This window comes from Gordionus sp. m RMFG-2023, chromosome 3, assembly GCF_954871325.1.
Source record: "Gordionus sp. m RMFG-2023 chromosome 3, tfGorSpeb1-WG-v2, whole genome shotgun sequence".
In the NCBI taxonomy this organism is placed as follows: domain Eukaryota; kingdom Metazoa; phylum Nematomorpha; class Gordioida; order Chordodea; family Parachordodidae; genus Gordionus; species Gordionus sp. m RMFG-2023.
Window position 1 is genome coordinate 12533272 of NC_088777.1, and position 27916 is coordinate 12561187.

The 27916-nt window shown below is 27.7% G+C and overlaps 3 protein-coding genes across 3 annotated transcripts in view; 1 reads left to right on the plus strand and 2 right to left on the minus strand.

Moving 5' to 3' along the window:
* The window catches only part of LOC135927475 (DNA-directed RNA polymerase I subunit RPA2-like), a 33449-nt gene extending 32210 nt beyond the window's left edge, over positions 1-1239 (plus strand). Inside the window, exons 23-24 of the mRNA XM_065463471.1 lie at positions 313-478; positions 916-1239. Of these exons, the coding sequence (XP_065319543.1) occupies positions 313-478; positions 916-1190 (441 nt within the window). The 3' untranslated portion in view covers positions 1191-1239. The remainder of the gene's footprint in view (positions 1-312; positions 479-915) is intronic.
* A 1322-nt stretch (positions 1240-2561) lies between these two features.
* LOC135926736 (uncharacterized) lies at positions 2562-5894 on the minus strand. The gene is made up of 2 exons (XM_065462667.1): positions 5754-5894; positions 2562-2945 (listed from the first exon to the last, which is right to left on the minus strand). The coding sequence occupies exons 1-2, from the start codon at positions 5883-5885 to the stop codon at positions 2562-2564; spliced, it is 516 nt and encodes a 171-aa protein (XP_065318739.1). The 5' UTR covers positions 5886-5894.
* Positions 5895-9705: 3811 nt separating this feature from the next.
* On the minus strand, positions 9706-27618 carry LOC135926737 (uncharacterized). The gene is made up of 15 exons (XM_065462668.1): positions 27573-27618; positions 26748-27250; positions 26161-26427; positions 24933-25057; positions 24033-24138; positions 23124-23294; positions 22540-22860; positions 19955-20081; positions 19242-19337; positions 18770-18997; positions 18523-18636; positions 17440-17564; positions 14094-14152; positions 13132-13425; positions 9706-9862 (listed from the first exon to the last, which is right to left on the minus strand). The coding sequence occupies exons 1-15, from the start codon at positions 27616-27618 to the stop codon at positions 9706-9708; spliced, it is 2739 nt and encodes a 912-aa protein (XP_065318740.1).
* Between the last annotated feature and the right edge of the window lie 298 nt (positions 27619-27916).

Sequence of the window (27916 nt, forward strand, 5' to 3'; positions counted from 1 at the left end):
AATGATGAAGCTACCCTAACCCAAGGGAACAAAAAAATATTTCTTCTTTTTAAAAAAGATAACACATAAAACCATTGGCACTGTCTCATTCCTTTTCGAAAAGTCATCAGAAAAAAGGGAGGGAGGAAAGGAATGGATGAGCAAAGAGAAAAAGAACTAAAATAAAAAGTATCAATATTTTATTAAAGACTATAAAAAAGCCTAAAAATAGAAAGAAGGAAAAAAAACAATAAAAAGAAAAGTTAAAATTAAATAAATAAAAAGAAAAGTTAAAATGTAAAAAATAAATTTTTTTATAAAAAAATATAATAGGTTAGGACCACGGGCCCGGTTGATTCCCTAACTCATCAACCTTTGAAAGGCCGTAAAAGAGGTGGGGGTATAAGGTGTGGGGAAATGGAAAGAGACGCTTTGATATCCCACGGAACAACTTTCTTGCTTCAAGATAGACTCCTCAATTGCTCCGATATTTGCACTGGTTATACAATCTATATTAAAACCATCTGAACTATTTTTGGCGATCTAGTTTGAAAATTGAGATTTATTTCCTCCGAATCCGTCTGATTATCTATTTTTATGTCCTGATTCAGTCTACCTGTCTATGCAGGGCTATTAATAAACTAATAACATTAAATTAGAAGTTGTACTTTGACAAAAAATAATTAACATTTTTAGCAACATTTCTATAGTTCTTTTGTTATGTACCAATTATATATAAGTCCTTTTTACTTTAAGGCAAACCTTCAATTTAGTTTTGGGAAAGGACACTTTGCAACCAATTTAAAACATTTTTATATTTTTAGGCTGGGTATTATAATTTATTATAGGAAAATCTTTAATCATAAGCCTTCGCTGATATATCGATTATAGTAAATTATGCAGTCTTCTGTTAATATATTTTTATACTTTTTTTAGTTCCAATATGTCCTAATTGCAAGAGTCTCATTACTACCAGCTTGGAACTTTCTACTCAGCAGAGGAGGGAACTCATCAACAACAACTCATCAATCAAAAGGAAGAAGTCTTTCCTAGACTCCGGAAACGATTTCAACAAACCAGCCACTCTCAAATGCAAAATATGTCAAGCTAAACCCGTGATGGTCAAAATACCTTACGTGTTAAAGTATCTGACATACGAATTAATGGCGCTTAATTTGAAATTGGAGATAGAACTCAAGGATATATGTTGAAAACTTCTTATTTTATATATAATATAGAGATATTTTTTGTTATTATATATACAGTATATATAATATATGTTGTCGAAAACCTCGATTTAGATACTTTTTATAAAAAAAAGACCTAATCAAGATTTTAGTCAAAAATAAATAAATAGTCAATTTATAAAATAAAAGAATGCGTTATTAAATAGATCCATATGGAACATATGAAACACTTAAGTGATATTAGATTATGCTAAATACATTATTTGCTAAATTTGAAAAGAAGATAGCTAGTGGTGTATTGCTTTAAGATTTGGCAGGGAGGTAGGCTACGATTTTTTTTTATATATTATCAAAAAAAATATATAGTATAAATTAAATACCACCGATATATATATATAAATATTTTCCATAAAATTCTTTTTCTTTGGGCTGTATATTTTTTTGAAAAGATTTCATTCGTCCGCAATGATTCCTTTCCAACATTTTGATACATGGATCTAGGATCCGATATTCAAGGTCCATTATTTGGCGAATTATTTACTCTTTAAACTCGCTCAAATATCTAAGGTTACCACAGAGTATAAGAAATTTTTCATTAGGAATATCTTCATCCATATATTGTCGAAGCCCAGCAATCGTTTCATATAATTTGAAGTTTTGGCAGAAATTTTTTATTTGTTTCTCGCCAAATTGATTTTTAGACCTATTTTTTTTAAGCAAAAAATAATCTGAAAGAATTTCTAAAATAAAGGGAGTAATTTTATTTAAATCAGTTTATTCTCCTCTATAAAGCTATCCCTTAGACGGGACTACATAATTCTTTCTAAAAAAAATTGTAAATTGGTATATTTTAATTTTACATTTTTTGAATTTTTTTTAAAATAAAAGTGTAATTTCTGAATTTAGCAACATAATACACCATTGGAGATGGCTTAATTATTATTAGTTAAAAAAAATTTGAATCATCAAATGCTTCTAAAATAGAGAAGACTGATTTGAAAATATTTATAGTGAGGAGTCATTGAAAATTTAAGTTTTTACTTTTTTATTAGAAAGGATGCCTAAAAAAGGATAATGAAATTTATATTATAAAAATATAATAAGCGAATGTCTTGTATTATAATTTTCTATATTAAATTTTTAAGCGACTATAGTCATTGATTGTTTATGATATTTCTATAATATTTGAAAAAAAAACATTTCACCGAAATTCGATATACCTAATATATAATGGCGAAATATAAAAAAAAACATTGAAAGTTGCAATTAAAATATCTCATGATTCTTTAGAAATATATTAAAATTTGAAATAAATATTTTTATAAATTTTGACCATTTTCACCGCGAACAAAGACGAAGAAATTAAATTTTAAAAAAATGTTTGAAAAACTTTAATCATATAACTAGTTTCAAGTGTTGGACTAATAAAGGGTTCCTATTATAGAATTTATTTTGTTGCTGCATCCATTGTTGTTCGGTTGGCAACACGTTACTAAATTTATTATTGCCATCTCCACCGCCTGGCATATTACCATGACTGTACGCGTTATTAGTGTTCTTTATGGTGTTATACGCCGAATTAAGTTTTTGCAATTGTTCGTACTCCTTACCACCTATGTGTTCGTGTATATGCAAGTTTTGGGGAGGAATGTCTTCCACCACATGCTTAACGGGAGGATTTCTGGGATCGTCTTGAATCCAATCTTCCTTAAGTCGACCTAATATTTGGCCACTGGCCGAATCCTTAACTTCCTCACCTACTTGCAGAATTCTTCTTACCTGGGAAAGAAAATTATGTGAAAATATATTGTAATTTTTTTGTTCTCTAAAATATTGGTAAAAAAATATTTAGGATTTAAAATTGGTTGTATATTCTCACATCACATCTATGGTAAAAATGATGTTTAACTCTTTCAAATAGGACATTTTTTAGGCATGCTAACCAAATTAAACTTTAACGTGTTGAGTTTGTCTCTAGGCTAAGATTTTTTGAATAATATATTTCCTTTACAGGGAAAAATGAATTATTTCAGGTTTTGAACCTCGAATGCGGAATGAACTTAAAATCTTCTAAACAGTTACCCAATACTTATAAAAAACGAACCTTTAAAAATATTTATTAATCGGTTAATACGGGGTATATTAATTAATTTATTTAATATTTTAGTCTGTAAAATTTTTTCTATTTAAAAATTCTACCTTTCAAATTTTTTTTAAAATGCATTTATCATCTAATTTTTTATTTTTGATACATGATAGATATTGATCAAATTAGTGATGTTAAAATAACTAGTTACATTTTGGCTAAAAAATAACTGTAACTAGTTATATTTTTAAAATTGTAACTAGTAACTGTAACTAGTTAAAATTTTTGAAATGTAACTGCCAAAAGTTGCCAAAAGTAACTAGTTACTTTTAAAGATATATCCAAATAATTAATTTTATTTTTAATATGTTGTGATAAATTAATTTTAAATTAAATTTATTTTTTAAATAAAATTTATTAATTTAAAATTTTGTGAAAATGTCTTATTGTTCCCAACAATAACACAAATACTTATATGTATGGCAGATGTGCAGGGATTATAATATTGTCAACCTCTAAAGGATACTATATTAGCTAGTATTGAAAAAAGGTAACTAAAATCAAATAATTATTTATAAATTAATAATATCATGTTATAGGTTTAATAATCTTTATGATAATGACAACATCATTGCTGCAATTCTTCACCCTTTATTTAAAACTGACTGGCCTTGGATTAGGCAAGAAAGGAATAAAGCAAAAAAGGAGGAAATTTTAAATTTAATAAATACCTTAATACCTCAAAGTGAATCCCAGACGAATGAATCATGCTCAAAACCAACATCACTTGATGTAGTTGAATTTTTTGACCTAAAGCGCCAAAATATTCTGGATAATGAACTTATAGAAAACTTTATCAAATCTAATAACAACACTTTTTTTTATATAACGATTTCCCAAAGTTAAAATTACTCTTTATTAAATATAATGTTGTTCTAACATCAAGTGCTCCCGTAGAGCGCTTATTCAGTCTAGGTAAGCTCATTTTTGGAGATAAACGAGCACGTCTCCTAGATAATAACTTAGAAATTAATTTGTTGTTAAAAGCAAATAAAAATTTATTAGATTCTAATTTTTATGAAAAATAAATATTTTTTTTTCAATGCAAATATATATTTTTATATTCGATGTAAATATTCAATTTTGCGATATTTTTTTATATAAATAAATTATATATTATTTTAAATAACTGATTATACTTTGTTTATCCTAATTTTTTTTATATTAAATAAATGCAGTCAATAAATAAATAATGCGCATATGAAGGATGTATAAAGTAAGTAACTAGTTACTTTTGAAAATAACTGTAACTAATAACTAGTTACTTTTGTAAAAATGTATCTAGTAACTGTAACTAGTTATGTTTTTGCCAATTTAACTAGTAACTGTAACTAGTTATGTTTCAAAAGTAACTTTTAACATCACTACAAATTACTACTTAATTTTACAAGAAAGGAAATATCGTTCAAAAAGTTATTTTTTGGATAAATTAACAAGTTTTATTCTTATAATATTTCGTCGTCTCAGTATTATAGTATTCCATATCCGTTTTTTCAACTTTTGCAGGAGAGTAAAAAATGTTTCATTAATAATGCAATAAAGGATTATTTTAAATTATATTTTATTATTTGAGATGGAAAAATACAGTACTGAATATAGATGGATAATGACTAATTCATCTCAATTTTCAGGCGCCTGTCAGAGAAAATCCTTTAACATTGTGGCGTTTTTATTTCTATTAGTTTCTTTTAAATTTTAACTACTATCTTTTTAAGAAAACCCCTGAGGCCAAAGTGATATTTTTCATGAAAACTTGGCTTATCCGGCTTAGTAATTAATTACCCAACTACTGAGAAATTGATTTATCGAAAAATGCACGTTTTTTTGTTTTAAAATTTTATTCATAAAACAAATTAAAAGAAATATCACTATAAAAACTCAAACAAGTTAACATTACTGCCAAATTATTTTATTACTTTTATTTAGTAGAGTAATGAAAATAATTTAAATATAAAATTAGATACTAAAATTTTAAATGGTTTTTTTATAGCGTTAACGCTCATTTATAATAAGCAAGGTATATTAATCACTGCGTAATTTACAAAAACATGCTAATTATAGATGTAACTTAAAAATACGGAGCTAAATGGTGAAATCGTAACAGCTGTTTACGTTTATTTCAAAGTATATCTGTGACGAATCAGTGGTTATTTCGCTAGTGATTAATTTCGCTTCGCTTGAGCAAATTGCGCTTACTAAATCCAACGTAAGATTTGCCTTTATATTTTGTTTTATAATAATTCATTTTTTTTTTTATAAAAATGAAACTCTTATGAAAGGGACAAACCAACATAAATTTTCTTTTCCTTAATTCGATTTTTGCCAAAAATAATATTACATAAGCCTCAAGATTTTGTCAAAAGATGTTCAGTTATTAATTAGGGAATTTTGACAGACACTAATAATGAGATATATAAATAATTTCAATCAAGTTTGCAAACTTTGTCCCCATTTATATCTTCCCTCTGCTCTTCTTCCTTGACAATCTCCACAGGCCTTCCCATTTGCACAGGGCGAATGTCGTGTTCGAATTTTTCTATTTCCGGCATGTATTTGCGCTCCAGAATGTCCATATCGTCAATTGTGAATATAATTTTCAGGTTAAAAATTGACCAAAATAATATGAGCCTTACCAGGTATAAGATCATTTTTTTAAATTATAACTAAGGTCGTTTTATTAAAAATTTTAATTGGATAGTGTAAATTCTTTCTTAATACATATAAATTGTTAGTTACATAAAAAAAAATTTATTATAAATTTATAGTTACAATTTCTAGAAACATCCTTAACTTATGCATTTATAATTAAAGATAATTTACAAGTAAGCTATAAATTTAAATGTCTTTTCCATTCTAAGATTTTTTTATTTATAGTTTAGTAGGTTTTTTTAAAACTAGGAGTTAACAGAATTAGATGGTTTATAAGTTAAAAAAGGAAATTTGAATGAAACTAATTTGATAATAAATTAGCTCCTCATTTTGTCATATTTTTAACTTGACCGAGTTATTCTGAATACCACTTCTAATACCTTCAATCTTATTTCAAAGCCTGAATTATACTTCAGATTCGGTTCATAAAAATATCGGTTACAGTTGAAGTTCTAGGTGATTTCTCAAACAGCGTCAATGAACCACCGTCGCTTCTCGTGAACATTGATTTTTTCATATAGCCGTAAATTACCACGTTATCTAATATATTCCTTCAAAAAATCTCAATATGTTTTATAAAAACTGAAATGAATATTATAAATTGATCAAATTTTATTTCTTCAATAACCCATAGTACCTTTTATAGAAAAAATATAAAAATAATCAATTATTTTTAAAAAATTCATAGTTTAATGAATATAGAAAAATAAATATATAAGAAAATAGAGTAATAAAAAATTTCCGCTAGATGTGGCATGGTAGTATACAAAAATGACGATTTACTTTATTATAGAATATGAATGGTTCACATTTAGTTAAAATTTAATATCCATTGTTATATATTTTTATACATAATAAAATTGAGATATTTAGTTTGAGTAACTTTTATATAAAAATAAAATTTAAGGTTGCATTTAAACTTTTAATGAGTATATTTCTGCGAGACAGAACCATTGAAGATTAAAATACTTGAAAGTTAAATTCAAGTATCAGATTTATTAGTTTTAAAACTATTTTAAAAGAAATTACCTGCGGCGGGATAACACTTTCCCCGGTCTCCCCTAGTCTAAATAAGTGGGTTAAATTTTGGGGACACGTGACTGATAGGGTTAACAAATTTTATATATGTAATGTAGTTCTCATTCATAATTTATTTATGTATCCATGCAATTAGCTTATAATAAACAATGAGGGAATATTTTTTGATGTAGGTATCAAAAATATTTTTGTTTATTAAAGATATTCTTTTTATTCATATCTTATATTTTCAATATATATAAATTAAATTTTAACCATCAATATTCTACAGATACAATGTCAAACTTCACATATTTATACACAAAACAAATAATAAATTCTTTTTAATTTTTATAATTGTTCATTTCACTCAAAGGCTAAGCTAATTTTTAATCCACAAATCCAATGTCTTATGTGCTTGCAATTTTTTTTATAAAGATAGTTTGGTAGTGTTTCATTTGTAGTTATTAGTTAGGCTTCCTTTTTCTTTTTACCTATATCATATTCTTTAAATTTTTCTTACATTTAAAAACTTCTATATTAAAATATATGAATTAATTGATATTTTAAAGAAAATTTGGACTTTTTAAGATTAAATCAGTAAATAATTTATTAAATTAATAAACTCAGTCATAGAAAGGTTTAATTATATAATGCAATTTAAAAAAACTAGAAATAATTTAATCAAATAAAACAACTATCTAAAAAAAAGAAGAAAAAGATTAATTCCCCTTGGAGTTTTTCGGTGAGTTTACATATTTGGGAGCCTATATTATTGAAGAATAATACCATATAGTAAGTTTGGCTGATATGATTGGTATGAAAATATAATCGTCGGAAATTTCTGAATATTTAGTAATTTTTTGTTTTTCATTTTGGTTAAGGTGTTGAAGAATTCATTGATGAGAGCCAGATCAATACAATAATTCCCATAAAAGAAATAACTCTTTTTCATGGTATTTGACTAATTCCATAGGGGCATTTATTGTCCCAAATAAAAAATACCAGGAGATTCTAGTATATCAGTGCTGATTTCAGGTGACGTTAGATGATAGTTATATTATTTTTGTCAATGATTGATTGTTTAAGCTATGTCTTCCTTTGCATCTAAGAGTGAGTTACATTCTGAAGTATATGGAAGTTATAAAAAAATTTTAGTTTTATTTTTTAAGAGACGTTAATTTGGAACGAGGTTCCTCGGGGTAGCTATTCATTGTGTGTGGGACGTTCCGCTCTCAATGGACGCTTAACCTCGCGAGTGGTATAAGAAATTAGTTATTAAATAATATTTCATTATGATTTATGAATGATCCTCTTTTAAAAGGGGCCTGAAAATTTAGAAATTAGGCTCAGAACGGGTTCAGGACTAAAAAAAATTAAACCGAGCAGGACCTGAAAAATAAATTAACAGAGAAAATAGTGTATTCTTAAAATAATGATAAGGATTATTTGTGATTAGGACAAAGCAATTAGTAATTTTTGCTTCATTTATTTTTATAAAAATGCGTTTAGGTTATATTTTCTAGTTAAAAATTTCAAATCGGGCTTAAAGCAAAAAATTTAGGTTCAGGCCGGGTGAAAATTGAAAAATATTTACGGTTGGGCTTAAGAATTAATAAAAACTTCGAATGGGCTAGGTTTGTGACAAAATAAATTTAATTTGCAAATGCCATTGCTCCATAATTTTATTCATTATAATTCAATAACATATTATTCTATATCACAATTCTTGTCATTATTACTCTGGAAGGTCAACTTCAGGATCCATATTAATAAAACTCTGGGGAAGAGAGTATAAAATTTCATTTAATTGTAAAAAATAATAATATTAAGTTAATACTTTCAGTGTAAGGTCCTTACTATATATGCAGGGAAAAAATTATGGTCAAATTAAAAAATTTTTTAAATGGCCTTCAGTAGATGATTAAAATCGAAAAATTCAGAATTTCTATGGAGTCCATATTTCGACAATGTATTCTTTAATTATGCTCTCTCTTATATGATAGTATATAAGGGTGTACCAATACCCTTTTAAAAAGGCCGATCTGATCCGATATCATATCTGATTTTGTATTCTATAAATATACTAATAGTTATAATTTTTAATATATACATCTACTCATCTCATACATTTTTAACAGTATAGCACCTATAATTTAACTATACCATAACAAAAGTCATTTAAATATATTGTAATGATCAGTTATAGTTTATATTCCTGAATCTAAAAGTATATAAATATTTTTATCGATAAATCACTTATTTATATAATAACATAATATATTTACATAATAAGTAATAAACAAATATATTTTGAAATTTGAATTTATATTAAGACACCATTTTATCGGATCAAGAAATTTTATAATATCGCCCAAAACTAATATTTAAAAAAAGATGAGATATCGACCCGATCCGATCTGATAAAAATCTCGGCACATTCCTAGTTATATCATAACACTCCAATAATGAATGAAACTAAACCGAATACCTTTTTTAATGATGCCGTCAATCGATGGATCGAATTTATAATCTTAACCACTTCGTACCCATCAATATGATACGTGATCACAAATGGTTGGTCAATTTAGACCATTTCACAATAAAATTACAGATAATTTATTTATATATTACCAAATTTTATTATCACATCATATACACATAATTACTCAACCATACTATATTAAATTTAATAAATAATTTATTTACTAAATATGAAATTTCAAATTATGATAAATTCTTTTTTAAAATAGGCTTCGACATTTCGACGATAAAAATATTCTTGAGCAGATTTCCGTCTGAATAAGCATTTTTTCTGGGGATTGTATCATTTAAGTTAAAGGTTGATTTTGAATGCAAACCCAAATGACTGTAGTATAAAAACCTATAGTTTTAATGTTTTTATATAAAATTCTTATTTATATATAGATATATTAAAAAAGAAAAAATCGAAGACCTGCAGAAGTAGATATCTATTTTTGTCGGGCTGGGGCTCAGAAAATGATCTATTTTTAGCCCGACCTGGATTTTTAAAATTACATATATAACATCCCAAACCCAGACTTGCAGGTCTCTGAGAAAATAAAGAAACGAAATGAAGGTTGAAAAATAAAAGCAAGGATTTCATCTCCGTTTAATGGCAATTTCCAGGTTTACCTAGTCTGATTTCCATCTGATTTTTGCATTTTTGACGGTCCTGAGAATCAATATTTGAAAGATTCATTTTTCTCATATCCGCAGCTATCATCTTTATCCATGACATCTTGGGCCCTCCCCCAGGTTTTGAACTGTCTACTTCCATCAAGGTGCATCTCTTACTCAGTTATCTTTTATCCTACGCTTTACATGCCCAAACTATCTTAGTCTATTTTTTTGCATTACCACTCCAATCATTTCTATACCCATTCTTGCTAGCAATTCCTTGCTAGTTTTTATCTCTCTCAGAGATACCCCACATATCCTACTAAACATCCTCATCTCTGTTCTTTCCAATTTGGCTTCGTGGGCCGTTTTCATTTCCCATGTTTCGCCGCAATAAACTGAACAACTCTTCACACAGCTTAAGTAAACGTTTCCCTTTAACTTCAGTGAGATGTTTTTATTTGTTAGAATAGATGACATCACTCTGAACTTCTTCAATAGTGATGTTAAAAGTTACTTTTGAAACATAACTAGTTACAGTTACTAGTTAAATTGGCAAAAACATAACTAGTTACAGTTACTAGTTACATTTTTACAAAAGTAACTAGTTATTAGTTACAGTTATTTTCAAAAGTAACTAGTTACTTACTTTATACATCCTTCATATGCGCATTATTTATTTATTGACTGCATTTATTTAATATAAAAAAAATTAGGATAAACAAAGTATAATCAGTTATTTAAAATAATATATAATTTATTTATATAAAAAAATATCGCAAAATTGAATATTTACATCGAATATAAAAATATATATTTGCATTGAAAAAAAAATATTTATTTTTCATAAAAATTAGAATCTAATAAATGTTTATTTGCTTTTAACAACAAATTAATTTCTAAGTTATTATCTAGGAGACGTGCTCGTTTATCTCCAAAAATGAGCTTACCTAGACTGAATAAGCGCTCTACGGGAGCACTTGATGTTAGAACAACATTATATTTAATAAAGAGTAATTTTAACTTTGGGAAATCGTTATATAAAAAAAAGTGTTGTTATTAGATTTGATAAAGTTTTCTATAAGTTCATTATCCAGAATATTTTGGCGCTTTAGGTCAAAAAATCCAACTACATCAAGTGATGTTGGTTTTGAGCATGATTCATTCGTCTGGGATTCACTTTGAGGTATTAAGGTATTTATTAAATTTAAAATTTCCTCCTTTTTTGCTTTATTCCTTTCTTGCCTAATCCAAGGCCAGTCAGTTTTAAATAAAGGGTGAAGAATTGCAGCAATGATGTTGTCATTATCATAAAGATTATTAAACCTATAACATGATATTATTAATTTATAAATAATTATTTGATTTTAGTTACCTTTTTTCAATACTAGCTAATATAGTATCCTTTAGAGGTTGACAATATTATAATCCCTGCACATCTGCCATACATATAAGTATTTGTGTTATTGTTGGGAACAATCAGACATTTTCACAAAATTTTAAATTAATAAATTTTATTTAAAAAATAAATTTAATTTAAAATTAATTTATCACAACATATTAAAAATAAAATTAATTATTTGGATATATCTTTAAAAGTAACTAGTTACTTTTGGCAGTTACATTTCAAAAATTTTAACTAGTTACAGTTACTAGTTACAATTTTAAAAATATAACTAGTTACAGTTATTTTTTAGCCAAAATGTAACTAGTTACGTAACTAGTTATTTTAACATCACTATTCTTCAATGCTTCTGACCCTTGCAAATACAGCACCACCACCTGCGTTTATTAGCATATAATCCAAATAAGAAAACTTTTCCACTTTCCTCAGTGTAAACCCATTGCCAATATCCAAACCACCATTTTCAACGTTATCAATATTATGTACCTCTTTTATGCACGTTTTACAAATAAAGGTCAATCTTGCTAACATCAGACTCATTCTTTCCCGCTACATCATTTATGCACCCATTTCTGACATCTGGTGCATTGGATTCAATTTCCAGCAATTCCTTTCCCACATACACCACAAAGCCAGTTGCCGTATTCCTGCATCTTCAGATTTTCCCCACCAATCATAATCTCTGTCTTTACTGCATTCATTTTCAGACCCTTTGCTTCCATAGCCATGTTTCATCTACTAATTTTATCCCTCAATGCTTGCCTTGATACAAGGTCATCTGTATATAATAGCTCCTAGGGAATCACGCCCATCAAATCCATTACTAAGATAAATATTAATGGACTCAGCATGGATCCTTGATGAAGTTATACCCTCATCTCAAAGCGTTCACTATCACCATACTAATGGCTTAGTGATTAAATGATTAATGAATTTAGCCAATCTAATTGTCATAGAAGGAACTCTTCCAGAAGATTGGCGAAAAGGTATAATTATGCCAGTATACAAGGGGAAAAGTGATCCTTATTTCGGGTATTATAGAACTATAAAACTCTTGGAACATGCAATGAAAGGATTTGAGAGGGTGAGAGAAGCGGATAAGGGGACAAACAAAAATTGATGAAATGCTGTTTGGTTTAACACTGGAGAAAGGCACGACAGATGAAATTTTTGTAGTGAGACAAATACAGAAGTATCTTACAAAGAAAAAAAACTGTAATATACGTTTGTTGATTTGGAGAAGGCGTTTGACAGGGTGCCGAGCGAGGTTACTAGATGGGCCTTGAGAAAATTAGGTGTGGAAGAATGGTTGATTATCGCAGTGATGGCAATGTATGTGTAAGCACACACTGCGATACGGAATATCTCTACTCTGCCTCATTTTAATCATTAACAAAATATACTGTAAATATAAATCGTCATCGTTAATATTTATCGATTTAAGGAATTGCGATTATAAGGACTGGGAAAATTACAAAAAAAAAACGCAATCATTTTTTTAAATATTGAACCGTAGTCCTATAATGAATATTCTAATCTCAAAAAAGAGAGTAATGAACAGCATCAACTAAATATTAGGCAATTTTATATAAAATTCATGTGAATACGGAAATTTGAGAGCCCAAAACGAGTTCGACGTTAATTTCAAATCGGTTTTCGCTAAATCGGGCATAAATACGAACGAATCGGCTTCATTTTGGGAAAATAATCCTTCCTCAGGCCATGCATCATCGTCAAGCAGTTCTGAGTCATCACCTTTAAATTTTTTCTTGGAAAATCGGATTTTAGGGCTAAGGGTAACATGAATGGGTGCGTTCGGTATAGCTATGTATACTTTGTTGAGCCTAGCTAGATATTTGCTAGTAGTGTGACTTAATATGGTGGTAGAGACTTGAGTTTTGCTTAAAAAAATATTGTTATTTTTTAAATTTGATATTTATTTAATTTTTTAAGTAGTTTTTATGGAGATTGACGAACATGAAAGGTTACCAGATTCAAATAGTAAGAATCGCCCAGGAAACCTAAAGCTTTGATGAATATAGGCAGGTTGGCATCAAACGAAAGAAAGTAAAAAAAAATTTAAACTAAATTAAATCTTTCCCGATTTCTATTTGTTTCCCCTTAATTTTCCCCGACAATCTGACAAAGAAGACATTTGAAACTTATAACAAATTTTAAATCAAAATATTTAGCAAAAAAAGCTGATTAGGCTTTATGAATGAAGAATAACAATTAGTTATAGGTAAGTTCATGGTGATGCAGGGAGATCGAATATGAATATATACAACATTTTTTAGATACACGATCTATAAAAAACGTGCGATTAAAAAAAGCTTTGACCGATCTGCAAATAGCCATACTAGTCAAAAGCTGATAAACAATGACTACAATAAAATTTGATAAGGTTATGTTTCTTAGGAGGAGTTTTGATAATTTTTTAAAATTTAAATCATTTTTAACCCGAGTTTTAAACAATAAAAAATTCTCAGCAATAGCAATACTCAAAATAGGTAAGTCAACTTTAAAAAAACATATTAATATAATATTTATTCAATATAAAAAAAATTACGCGCAAGGACAAAGGCGGTAGAGTGGCATTTCGGTGCGGAGTAAATGATCCGCTTGCATCTGTATTTAAAAAAATTTAATTAAAATTCTTTTTTTTCTTTCTCTCCGTAAAAATAGACCTTAATATCTGTGCGCCGACGAAACTATCGGCGGCCGGCACGAGTTTCAAAAAGATAATCGGCGCGCGCCGCCGTCAAGATAGGCAGCGTAAATTGACGCACCGTTATAAATCTTTTATAACATATATTTTTTAAATTATAAGAAAATTAAATTAACATACGCACTACACTACAGATATCTTTGCGAAGAAAAAACTCATTATAAATGTTTTACATGTATAAAAATAATTTTATTTAAATTTTCCGGACATATTGATATCTTCTAGAATTCAACGTCAGCGGTAGAAAATTTTTTTTCACTAAGTGTGCTTTTTGCCGGAACATAAATAATTCTTTTTAGCTAGCTTGGAAAGATTAAGAAGTTCTATCCTCTTCTCTCTCTAGAAATTAATAAATTCTATCTTGTGAATAAGGTTTCCGACAAGATATGTCATTCTTGTTCTAATTACAGGCGCGAGCGGGATCGCAAATTTGCTCATTCTCGTAAATAAAATTTTCAGCTAATAAAAATTTTCCCATCACACCCCCCACCACCTCCTCCCCCAAAAATGTATACAATATATCATTATAAGAAAGAATTTTTAAAAAAGTAAAAATTAATAACTTTTTAAAATAACAACTATAATTCAAAATTTTAGAAAAAAAAGGATTTTAACAAAAAAGTGAAAACCAAAAATTAATTTTACAAAAATCAATATAGCCAAAGGTCTACAATAAGTGTAGCTAAAGATCTTCAACAACATTTATGGGAAGAAATTTACCTAATAGTGATCCCCCTTCCCATAGCAAAATCCTGGATACACCAGTACAAGAGAACCAGATTATGTAAACCCTGACCTATGTATAAATGGTGTTCGTATTCATTTAATTAAACACCTTTTCTAACATTAGGTCTCCATTTAAAAAATATTTAAAATTATGGTAGCTTTATTTTAGACTATTAAGTGATCTATAGATGTCAAAAAATTATGTTAAAATAGATTTAAAATAAGAATTCATCAAAATCCTATTTGCAAAAAAATTTACAACAGTGATGTTGACCAATTATTAAAATAAAAATGCAGAAAATATGGAAATTATTATTAAAAATTTTGCGCCGTATCGGCGGTGCGTCTGCGTGTTTCTATAATCGGCCGCGTTTTCGGTGTGGCCAAAAATATCGGCGGCCGACCGACAGGTCTAATTATAATATAACCATAGATCTATAAAATATACATATACTGCTCATCAATTATTTAAAAAGGCACCTAAAAAAGGGTCATCCTTATGATTATAATATTAAGTCCACGTAATTACTCATTGGTAACAGAGCCTAAATGAGTTATGTTTTCGGTATAAATTTTTTCAAACTTTTAGCTCACGATTTCAGGGAAGGAGATGTTAATGCGGATAAAAGATAATTCATTTTAAAAAATTTGGTTTTTTTTATGAATGTTATCTAATTTTTTGAGTAGTTGTAATTAAATTTCTTCAACCACCAACTTATCTACGCCTCAGTTCAACTTAAATTAATTTAATGAGGATTTATAGATGAAGCCCCCCTGAGGCCTAAAATATAAAATAAATATTGACTAGACTATGATGCATGTTCTAATAGGCTCTCCTTTCTGTTAGATGGTAATACAATACCAAATTATTTTTCAAATAATTATACTAGTTATATTATATATATTTTTCGGCCACTATTTTGGCTAGAAAAATAAATTAGGTAGTATAAGAATAAAAATTAAAAATCAATGTTAATATCGGATCGGTATCCATATATCATTTGTGCGTCATAAATTGACAAAAGTATATGATAATAGTAAATGAAATTATATAATTTATGTAAAATATTTTACACTAAAGATAAATAACTTAAATGATGAATTAAAAAATTTAATAATATAAAAATTTAATTGAATAGCTCTAATTATATCATTTTGAATTCAATAATAACCGATTAGATGTTTAATATTTTGTATATAAGCGCGTCTATACAAATGTACAAAAAATGATTTTAATATTAAATATAATATTATAAAATCTGATAGATGGCGTCATTTATTTTAAAATAAAGAATTAATTTTTTTTAGCACTTAATTTATATATATAGAGCATAAAAGATATTAAATTTTTAAAATTGAAATTAATAATCTTTTTTATATAATTACTTAAAAATTTGTACTCGAATTAAATATTCTGAAATTATTCAAATCTTGTAGTAAAATTTTAAAAATTCAAAAAAAATGAATATCACAAAAACCATTATTAGCGTTAAAAAATTATTATTATAAATATAGGGATCCGATGCGCAAAAAATTCTGTTCGTTTCTAGTAAAAGTAATGGTTGATTTTCGTAAAAATATAATGAGTTCGGGTTGAACCATTAATAACCCTTTCAAAACCTTTTTACATAGAAACATATTTAAAATATGTATCGAGAAGTTTTAAAAAAAATTGTCATTAGTAATTAATCTTTCTTTTATTATTATTGTACATGGATTCGTATATAATTTAAATAAATACAAAATCCTTTTCTGTCAAATTATATCACAAAAGAAGGAATAAATTTTATGGCTGAGAACTTGGGTAGTAGTTGACACCGTCAAATAGGATATTATAAAAATGGAAATAATTATCAATCATACAGTTGTAATATTAACAGATTTAAACCAATTCAGTTAACTTTTTAATGGGTCGATTCAGATTCAGGTGACAAAAATTTCTTACTTATCTTTTAAGGTTTTAATTTTTTTAATGAAAATTTTTATTAGAGATCGGTACGGCCTGATCAGGGAAAAAAAATTCGGGAAAGACAATTTGTACAAAAATTTTTATGGGCATTGAGTAATTATTTTCTCTTGTTTTCCTTTCTACTACTTACAGAGATTTGCAATGCCCGGACCGGGTAATGACTGAAAAATTTTTTGGGGCCAGGTAGTGTAAAAAAATTAACTAGCCTCCCCGGGCAAAAAATTTTTTGTATATATATTTGATGAATTTAGATATTTCATAGAAGTGATAATCCATAAAATATGGTGTTTTTAATTTTAACCACTGCCCAAGATTATATAAAGGTGTTAATTTTGATGTTCAACAACATATTTTGGTTTAGGCCTTATATTTAAAATAAAATTTAAAACCGGGTTGTCATTTATGACCTCTATTCCTTTTTCTATGTTCTTATTTACATTTCTTTCATTAATCCTGATTTCAATTTTTTTTTTAAATATATAATATATTCACATATTTTTTCTTTGTCGAAACCGTAAAACCATCTTCAACTGAATTCGCTATGAATTTGTGCTTTCCGTAAACGCATTCATATTCAAATCCAAGGTAGAACAATAAAGTAGTAGCCTGAAAAGAATCTGATAGATAATATAATTAAAAAGAATTAATAAAGAATAATCTCTTTCGTTTTTTTTCTTTCTTCCCTCCTTCCATTTATTTTTCATTTTTTAAAAAATAGTATTTATTAAATTCAATGTCAATTGGCATTAGAACCGGTGTAAGAATTCAGGTGATAGAAATGAAATGCTGATAATTTTTAAATAAATGACAGTAGAATCTAGATTAAGAATATTAGAGATAACGGTTAACATTAAGTTTAGTGGGAATTGGCGACAGGGGGTGGATAACAAAAAATTTCTTTTTGAAAAAAAGAATTAATTTAGTTTAAAATAAATATTCCTTTCAAAAGCTGAGATACACAACGGTCCGTGGATACAAAATTATTAACTTTTTTCAGATTGTTATTTAAATTTATCTTATTAATACTTATAATTTCTCATTAAGTCATAAATGTTATAAATAGAAAATATTTTTATTAAATTTTGATTATTCATCTGACTCAAACACAAATTTAACTATTTCTAAAAAATTTCAAATTTTCAAAAAAATGATAATAGGACCTGTTTTTTCGATAGAAAAAAGTTTTCAAATTTTATCATTGCCAATTTTGGACAAATAAGTACAGAGAAGTGTGGTTTCAAATTATTTAAAATTTTATCAAAATTAATTTAAACAAAAAAAAGTAATAAATTCAGCTCTATTAAAAATGGCTAGTTAATTTTAAAACTTTAATTTATTTAATAACTTATGTAAATTTATAATTTCCAATATACCTTTTAAAAAAAATTAGGTGAAATTTCTGTTAAAATTTCAACTACCTAGAGATAATAAGGGAAAAAAAACTGTCAGTTCACGATTTATTTCAAAAAGCTTAACTAATTTTAGAAAAACTATTTCTGTTTTAATAGACATTAATTTTATAGGTTAATCAGTTTTAAATTTCAACAAAATTTTAAGTAATAAGCGTAATATGACCTTCTTGATCCATCCCTCCTGAGTTTTTGTCATTTGTAGTTTTGACATGTTGAATCTTGTGGTACCAGGATAAAAGCTTATTGGAGTGGGGTAAGTAATTGGGCATATCTAATCCTATATTTTATGGAAAATAGTAATAACATTAAATAAATATATTTTTTTTATAATGCACTTTTCTTTAATCATTTCCTTCCCTCCTTTTACTTCGATTTTTTTTATTATATATTTATATATTTTTTACAATAACCAATATCTGGAATGTAGGATATGAATGGACCATAATGAACCAAGGACCAAGAAGAGAAATCGAGATTTTGAGATAAAGAAAGATCATTTTGATTGCACTTGAATTCTAGGTACGAGGATACATAGACATAATTCATGGAGAAGTTCTGTCGATAAATATGTTTGAGTAAAAGTGTGTATTTCAGTTTCTTATTCATTTTTGGGCTGGTGGTGGAGGTAGTATTGTTATCTATTAGGATATTTGCTTTATAAATGTAAGATTGAGAATGTATTTATTTCTTTTTTTCTTCCCTTACCTTTTTTTTAAATCTTGTAAATGTCGGAAAAAAAAGATGATTAACCTAAAAAAAATTACTAGTTTAGATGATAAATTAATTAGTTTATCGTCTGATAAAGTGATAGAAAAATTTAATTTTTTTTTCCAGTAAACTTTTTAAAAAAATGATTTTTTATGTGGAAGAAATTTTTCAAACCTTTGGCTAATCCAAAGATATTTTCAATTAAATCTAAGTGTTTCCATTCAGGCTTAATGACGTTTAATACGCTGTTGGCGATAGATATGTGAGGCACTGTGTTGTATATATAAAATAAAATTATGATATATATATATATATATAAAAGTATAATATATTATACAGATCTCATTTTATACTATTTAAAAATTTACTTTATTTTATTTTTTCTATTAATTTTTATCTTTCGTTCTTTTTTATTTTTCTTTCCCTTCCTTCTTCCCTATAATAAGGGAGCTCTGAATCGGACATTCAAATCTAATGCGATGACACCTGAATCGGACATTCAAATCTAATGCGATTACAGAATTTTTTTAAAATATGTCAGATTTTTAAGGATCCGAATCTAATTCGGGGAAAAACAGGACTGAGAACAGAGTTAGATTTTTCAAGAAAGGCGGATTTTTTATTTACTAAAAAAGAATAAATCTGTGCCAGTCCGACTCCTCGACAAAAATTTAAATATTCGGACTGACTGAGTTTAATTTTTCTAAGCCTGACATATCCGATTCTGGTCGGTTCAGGCATGTTCTAACTATCTATCAATCATTTTCCTCGAGCATAAATGATCTTATAAAGGTAGTTGCTAAAAAAATGAAAAGTTAATATAGAAAACGATTATGGAGAAGGTATAAATATATTTTTATAATAATAATAATAATATAAAATTAAACTTTCAACATTATCCTTGCAATCATCAGCATTCAGGCCCGAAGATGGAAAAAATTTGGATAAAACAATTTTAAACCTTTTGTAACAACATGCTAGCCTCATCTCTTCGTAAAAATTGTAATTAGCTTTCTAATTAGAAATATATTATAATACAAATAAATTTATACTATTTCAATAATAAAACAATTTTTAATAAAAAACGATTTAATCAAGGCGTGATTAGACATAGTAACCTATTATTTATTATTATAGTATTACTTATTCTTTTTTAAACATTATTTTGGAGGAGAAAATAAAAATTTCGAATATTTATATTATAATTCCCAAGGGATTAATTTCGCAACCTATATATTTAAAATGAAACGCTAACGTTCGTCCAGCCCCATCTTTAATGGGAGGCCCCTTAAGATGCTATATCTTAAACTGGACACATCGAAAAAATGACCAACATGGATAGGGACACGCCCCAAAGAGGCTAACCTTGGAAAGAACGTTTGAAAAAATATATAATTAAAATTTCTTTTATTTACAAAATTCGCGAAAAAATAGAAAATTTATTTTTAAAGTGACTTATAAAAAGCCTGTTTTTAAATATAATAGCCTACCATTTCTTCTTCAATTACCGCAGGGCTATTCTCATTAATTATTTCTTCCATTGAAAATGGCGTGAAGATATTATACATATAAAAAAGATATTTATTCATAAAAATTGATATTTATTCTTAAAACATGTTAGTAGACGCAATTATGTTTTTTAAGAAATTCTATTTTTTTAAAAAAAAACTAAACTTAATATAATTATTATTCTGTCTTTTAAGTCTTTTTGAAACGCGTCCCAAAGATGCTAACCTTAGAGGGGACACGTTTCAAGGACAATCTGACAGAATATGCCCACCTTTTCCTAGGCAGAAGTTTCATCATCTATAGTCAGAGTACTTGTTAGTGAAGAAAAATAGAATGGAGGAGTGTTTGGTGGTTATCATTAGCAAAGGAATAGTTAATATGGTTTCGACTTAAGTTCCACAGGCCGATTGAAGAAAGGGGAGGGTCTTGTTGAGTTAGGGATATGAGGATCGAGGAGAGGACGATTTTAAAGTTCGATGAAAGGTGTATAACAGGCATTTTGAAAGAGAAAAACAAGTTGAATACCTCCTAAATCTTAGGACGTTAGAAAATTCAAATTCTAAAGGAAAATAAATGAAAAAATTCTGGTTCTTATAAATTATAAAAGAGGGTTCAAGGTTATATTTCCTAGATTTGTCCTAGTTTCGAGGATTTTAGTTTACAGGCTTCGATTCTCAAAAGAATATTTTTTTCAAATAATTTTTAAGTTTATCATTTGATTTCAATTTTTAAAAAATCGTGATTATCAAATAAATCGATTTGTATAATTAAAAAAAATATGATTTTTGCAGGCCCTAAATAGAATAGAAGTGAAGAATTGCAATAAAATTGAGATTATTTGTGTATGTAAAAAGGGGGGGGGGATGAATGGATAAATTCACCGTAATGAAGATGATAGGGGCAAACCCTGTGAGAGACTGAAGAATTCGTATGGAAGTGGTCAAACTGGAGTGCACTCTATATTAAGAACGATATTAAGTAGTACTTAGTAATATATATTAAGGAAGAGGAGAAAGGACTCAAAAGATCAATTTTTGGATTTCCAGAAAAGATCGTGTTTAAAAAAAAGAAACAACTTCGTATTCTGAGCAGGGATCCAAACCGAACCTGAACCGAACCATTAAACCGCTAAATACCGGTATTTTTATCGAACCTAAACCAAACCTAAACCGCTAAAAAATTCTAGCCGAACCTGAACCGAACCGCTAAAATGCCTCTGAACCGGTTCGATCCTCACGATGTTATGCCTATAAAATAATGTGTAATTATTACTAGTATATTGCAAAATTTTTAATTATATTCGAATTGTTTTAAAGATTATCATCAATCACATTTCATAGAAATATTCTTCCCACATAATTCGAATGTAGGTTTGAATACAAAAGTGTTCAAACCGGTTTTTAGAGGTTCGAACCGAACCAATATTTTAATTTTTTAGGAACCGAACCTGAACCGTTATTTTTATCCGAACCTGAACCTGAACCGAAATCCGTTTCGGTTTGGATCCCTGATTCTGAGGAGAAAAATGATATATTTTAAAAACAGGTTTAATATCAAAAATTGTAGTAAAGTGACCATACCATGTATTTTCCTACTCATTTTATTTATCTAAGAACAATGATTTTTTTTATCATAGCGAACATTATATGATATTATTAGGTTTGTGAATTGCAATATAAGACACAAGAAATTATTATTAAACAAATCTATTTTTATTTATTTTTTAGAAATATTATAGAAAAAGATTTTCATTCTTAAAAAGAATAGGATTTATTTTTTTTAAAAAATTTCCCCAATTCAAAATGGCGAATATTTTAAAGCATGATTTTTAAAAAGTGAGAATGTATTAATATCTAAATGTTAATTTCATAATCTAATCCACATTTATGCCCATAGCTTAAAATTTCTTAATGGTATATATTAATTGTAACAAATAACAAGATAGAAATTAAAAAAATATAACCTTAACGGTAAAAGTATGGCGTCCTTCTAAACTACCAAAGGTAAATCCACAATCACAAGAAAGGTGGACGATATTTGGCAAATTTTCGGCGGAATTTTTGTTCCCTTCTGATCTTTTACCTTGGGCAATATTACTTTTGTATGAAGTAGAGTGGTTTTCGCATTTAAGATCAATAAGCAACTCAGAATATTCCAGATTTTCCATTTTTGACTCACGATCTTGTTGGTTAAGCGGGGGTTGGGATGGAAGAGACATTTCTATTTTGTGCTCAGTATTCAAATGTGATTGTGAAGGGGACAGTTCCGGAATGTATAAGTGAAGCTATTTTTTGTTAAAAGCAATTTATTATGATTTATTTTATTTTCATTCCATTCACCTTATTTTATCCACTCTTTCGTTCCTTTTGATTTTTTCTTCTCATTCTTTTCTTATCAATTGTTTAACATTCATAAGAAATTCCCCTGTAAAATACTCTTGCTAATTTTATCACCATAACCTTAAAACTTTACAGCCTCTTTTCTTTTCTTTCTCCTTTTCTCTTCCATTCTTTCATTATAATTTAAAAAATAATAATTTTAGCTTACTTCACAAACACACCCCTTTCCAAATAAATTCATAGCCGGACAAAGCTTGACTATTTTATCATCGCGATAGTACATTTTGAAACATTTTAGCATTAGCTCTCGGCTCCTTGACTCTACAAATCCAGAATTTCCTCTAGCATTGCGATGAAAGAATACCGACGTAGACTTAAGCTTGAATATAAACATTACCGATATATAATAACCTTGAGATGGTTATGTTTTAAGAAATCGATAAATTTTTTGTAAAATTATCATTTTATAATTCACCCCAGCTTACTTAGAGTGCTTATATTTCTTTCAAAAAAGTTTTGATGATTTCAAATATTTAGAAAAGCTAAAAAAAAATATTCGCTTAAGTGTAAAGAGTCGTTACCTCCCATTGTGGTGAAGATTAAGATAAACGCTTATCATCGAGCAACTCGGATAATAAAAAATCAAAGAGACAAAGCTTAACCGAGAAATATATAAAAATTGGAGATGATCTAGACACTATACCAATTACTGGAATTAAATCCTTCACAGTCTAATTCTCCTTCAAATTCTTGAGGTTAAATTAAAACCTAATAAATGTCTAGAGTATTCCAATTCTAAATCTACGTTAATTTTATTTATAAAATTTGGTGTTTATAAATATGATCATGTAAAATTCTCAAAAAATTAAGTCCGATGTTTAGCTCGAAATTGGCATTTAATGTAAGAAGCAATGTGTGGTGAAACCTTATTATGTTACCACTTAATTAAGGCATCAAGATTTTAATCTTGACCCCTTTGGGTGGCCCTTGCAAAATATCTACCCAAATGTTTATCAAAATGGTTTCTAAATATTGACTGCTCCTTATTTATGTTAACTTAAATTTTACAGTCTTATACAACAGGTTTTGTAATATTATACAAAAAAACGAGTAAAACTAGTTCTATGAATCTTTTGATATTGCACTCTTCTCTCCTTTGGTTGTTTGAAAAGATATTGTCTTTAAAGTACTTGAGGGCCAATTCACTAGCACTATTGCATATTCTTAATAAGAAAATTAATATATATATATATTAATAATTGGAATGATAATGTAGAGGGCTAACTTCTAAATAAAATTTTGAGCATACAAGTGGGAACTCAATAATTTGTGCTTTTAAAAATTTCTCTTGCTTACCATATATCTGGGTTTAAAATTAAATCTTTATCCACTTATTTTCTAACTAATTTTCTTCATTTTTACAATTCATTATTTTAATTATGAGATTGTTGGTTAAGAAAGAGTTCTAAGACTTACCAGATGTACCAATTTAATCCTAAGCCGGGTTTTTTTAATTTGGAAATTTTAAGGCCTGACCTTTATATTTTAAAGCCTGTCCAGGTTTCAATTAAGTTGTAAGGAGTCCATTCTTCAAACAAGGATACTTTTATTATTATATTTTCCTTACCACATAAAAATCTTATTCTAATCGAATTAACTATATGCAATAATTTACATAGTGATACACCGGTACTAGTGTTATTAAACGCCAAAATTTAAGCAAATTTTCCAAAACTGTTAACTTGATATATTATCCAGAAAAGGATCAGGCAAAATGTTTATAGATGGCACAAATATTGAGTTAGCCATTTTAAAAAATAGGCTAAAATCAAGCCATTTAACAAAAGTAAATCATACATAGCGATTCCCATTGAAGTGAGACCGTTTTAGATATCTTAATAAATATCTATATATTTGATTTATGAGGTAATATATCCAAAGTGGCCATTTACAAAAAACAAACCAAATACTTTATCTATAAAAAAAATACACTGGAGGGCTTGATTAACATACTCACAATTTGGATATATGCCCATATGGATTAGATCTGTCACTCAAAAAGGTATTGCAAAGTGTAGAGCAGTCTTTGATCCCTGAGTTATTGGCATCAAAAGCTTGTGATTCGTTTGAGGGTGAAGTAAGCTTGTTCATTTTTCAAAAATTGATTTTTATTTTTAAAAAACTTAAAAGTTTGTTTTTCCCGGGAAGTAAAATGGTCCAACATAATAAATGGGGAAGCATAGGAGTGGGGGGGGGGGTTGCTAAAAGGTAGATGGATATTATCTTTTTATTAATTTAGAACTAAAGTATCCTATTATCCTTTGGCTCTCAAACTTTTAAAATTTATGAACCCCTAAAAAAGGTTATTTAGGCAGCATATATTAGCGGTTCAACCCGAAGACAGGATTTGAAAATCTTCAAAATTTTTTAATCCCGTGTGATTAAATCTTTTGGGATTAAATCTCTTAAGAATTAGTTTTTTATGTTTATTATTTTATTAATTTTTCGATAAAATAATTTGATGTAAATATTTGTTTTAATATTTAATATTTTTTTGAATTATATTTTTTATAATATTTTATTTTTAATATTAATATTTCTTTATAATATATTTTTTATTTTTTTGAGGTATTTTTAAATGTGATTTTTCTATATAATTATTTTTTAATTAATTTTTTTTTATAAAATATTTTAATGGGTTATTTTTAATGGTGATTTTTTTCTGTAACTTTTTTTAATATATATATTTTATATTAATTTATTTTAAATAATATTTTTATGCTTTATTTTTAATCGTAATTTTTTCTATATAATTTTTTTTATTAAAACTAATTATATAGAAAAAATTGCTGCATGTATCACGTTCTGAATACTTAGAACTTACGAAAATCAAATCATCGTTATCTAAGGAAATCCTCAAATTACATTTTGATGATTATTCCTGGTTAAAAGCAAATTTGGCGTGCAAAACATGAGGAATTGGGCTACTATCTTTACAGTATGTTTATCTATTTTTAAATTTGTTATGCTCTAATATATCGTGTTTTTAATATATTTTAATGTAATTTGATAATAATGATCTTTTAAGCAATAAGAATTTAATAGTTAATAGTTTCTATTTTTTTATAAAAGGGTCCAATTCGATAAATCAGGGTTTATATATTGCCGCACTCACTACCCAACTATAATTCAAAAATTTTTTCTATTTAAAACAGTTATTCTAATTAATTAAATTCAAATTGCACTTTTTCAGGAATAGATTCCGGCTTCGGCACAAACAAATGTGCGAATATGAGATCCAGCAAAGGGACACAGTATATGGTCATTTGGCAGCGATCAACGATCACATTATCGCCTATAATTTCAGTAGTTCGTTTATCTTCTGCCTCAGCCATACGAACTTGAGAATCATGACAAGGGATTCTTTTGTTAAGTAGTTTGACAAAGCCTTCAGCATAATTTGGAGCTAATAGTTGGCTAGGGCTTGGGTCTGGAAGGTTTGAATTCATAAACTTTAGAATAATCAATAAATAAAAGAAAATAAGTAGAATTATATTTATTTTTAAAAAATTTTTAATTAAAATTGAATAAATCTTTGGAAAAAGGGAATTTATTGACATTAATGTAAAAATAATCTAAAAATAGGTTTAGTAGTAAAATTGACGGTGCTTGCGATTTTAAAAATCTGAATGATGATATAAAAATAATAAATTGGTTCAACTGCTATTTCAAACTTAATTATGGCCTTGGTATAAGTGGTATTCATAAATCAATGTAGTAAAGATGAGTAATTTTAATATAAAGATGGATGAGCATTATTTTTAAAAAAAACTTGATTATGGTGGTGATACAAATTCGTTTCAAGCCCGTTAAGTAGGAAGAAATTTGGCTCCTCCAGACTGTCATTATATATGATAGGCGATTCTTGCCTCTTACTAGCAATATGACCAACGAGGAATTGGGAAAATCTATCAGAGTGGGCACTGGCCAAAGGAAAATCGTACAAGAGAGGTTCGGGTTCGGCCTTCAAAAGCTCGTATTTATTATTGTAAGCGCTGAGAGAGTATTTGCAAAGCGGCCTAGATGCAGGCCAGGCGGGTGGAAGATGAGCTGACTGTTCAGGGGTCAATTGGGTCAAAAATGTGTAAAAATCGCTCAATTGTTTTTTGGAATCGAAGGAATTCCGTCCCTGCGTCTTAGATTTAGTAAGATTATCTCCCATATTTTCAGTACAAATTTGATCTATAGTTCCGTACTTGGGGATAGATGATTTCGATTCTTTTGAATCAAGGGAGAGTAAAGATAGATCATGCGATAAACTCGGAGGTCTATTATCTAAAATAAAAATAATTTAAATTCTACACAAAAATTCTGATAAAAACTATTCTCACTATAACCATCTTATCTACTAAGATGGCCAACTCGTCTTGGATAAATTTATCACTTTAAACGCAACATCTCAATCCTTATCTCAGCATAACATGAAATTGGCTTCGAAGTATCTTATCTTCAGTGAAACCGTCTTTCAAGACGAATTTACAGGGCTCTCAATAAGAAATAAAAAACACTTTTATTGTTAAATTACAAAATAGAATAGAAACCCGTAGTAATATAATAGTATAGTAATCAAGCGATAATAATGAGGATAAGAAATGACCTATATAATCCTGCGCTAAATCCTGGAATTCATTCATAATCTCCATGCATATAAAGCTCTGCTGATTGTCGTCTGACGAAAAATATTTGCCATGAAGAGAAGATTGACTGGAAAAATAATTCAAATTTTCCTTGAGAATAGAACATTTTTCGTCCCTGATGTATCTCATAAACACGAATTCTTGATTGTCTGGCAGTTGAAAACATTTGTCTTCACTTAAATTTTTTTTAGAATATATAAATCAAAAGAAATGAAATAAATTGAAGCAAATGAAATAAAAAGAAAGAGAGAGATGGAGAGAGGGAGGGAGGGAGGAAGGAAGGAAAGAAAAAAAGAAGCAAAAA

Excerpts from the sequence above, each read along its gene's own strand:
- LOC135926736 (XM_065462667.1), bottom strand. The coding sequence starts at position 5,885 with ATGGACATTCTGGAGCGCAAATACATGCCGGAAATAGAAAAATTCGAA. Across the intron at positions 2,946-5,753 it reads AAGATATAAATGGGGACAAA|GTAAGAAGAATTCTGCAAGT; the intron begins GTTTGCAAACTT and ends TTTCTTTCCCAG.
- LOC135926737 (XM_065462668.1), bottom strand. The coding sequence starts at position 27,618 with ATGGAGATTATGAATGAATTCCAGGATTTAGCGCAGGATTATATAG. Across the intron at positions 22,861-23,123 it reads GAAAGGGGTGTGTTTGTGAA|CTTCACTTATACATTCCGGA; the intron begins GTAAGCTAAAAT and ends AACAAAAAATAG. Across the intron at positions 9,863-13,131 it reads TTTTGGGCTCTCAAATTTCC|GTTTTTATACTACAGTCATT; the intron begins GTATTCACATGA and ends TTAAAACTATAG.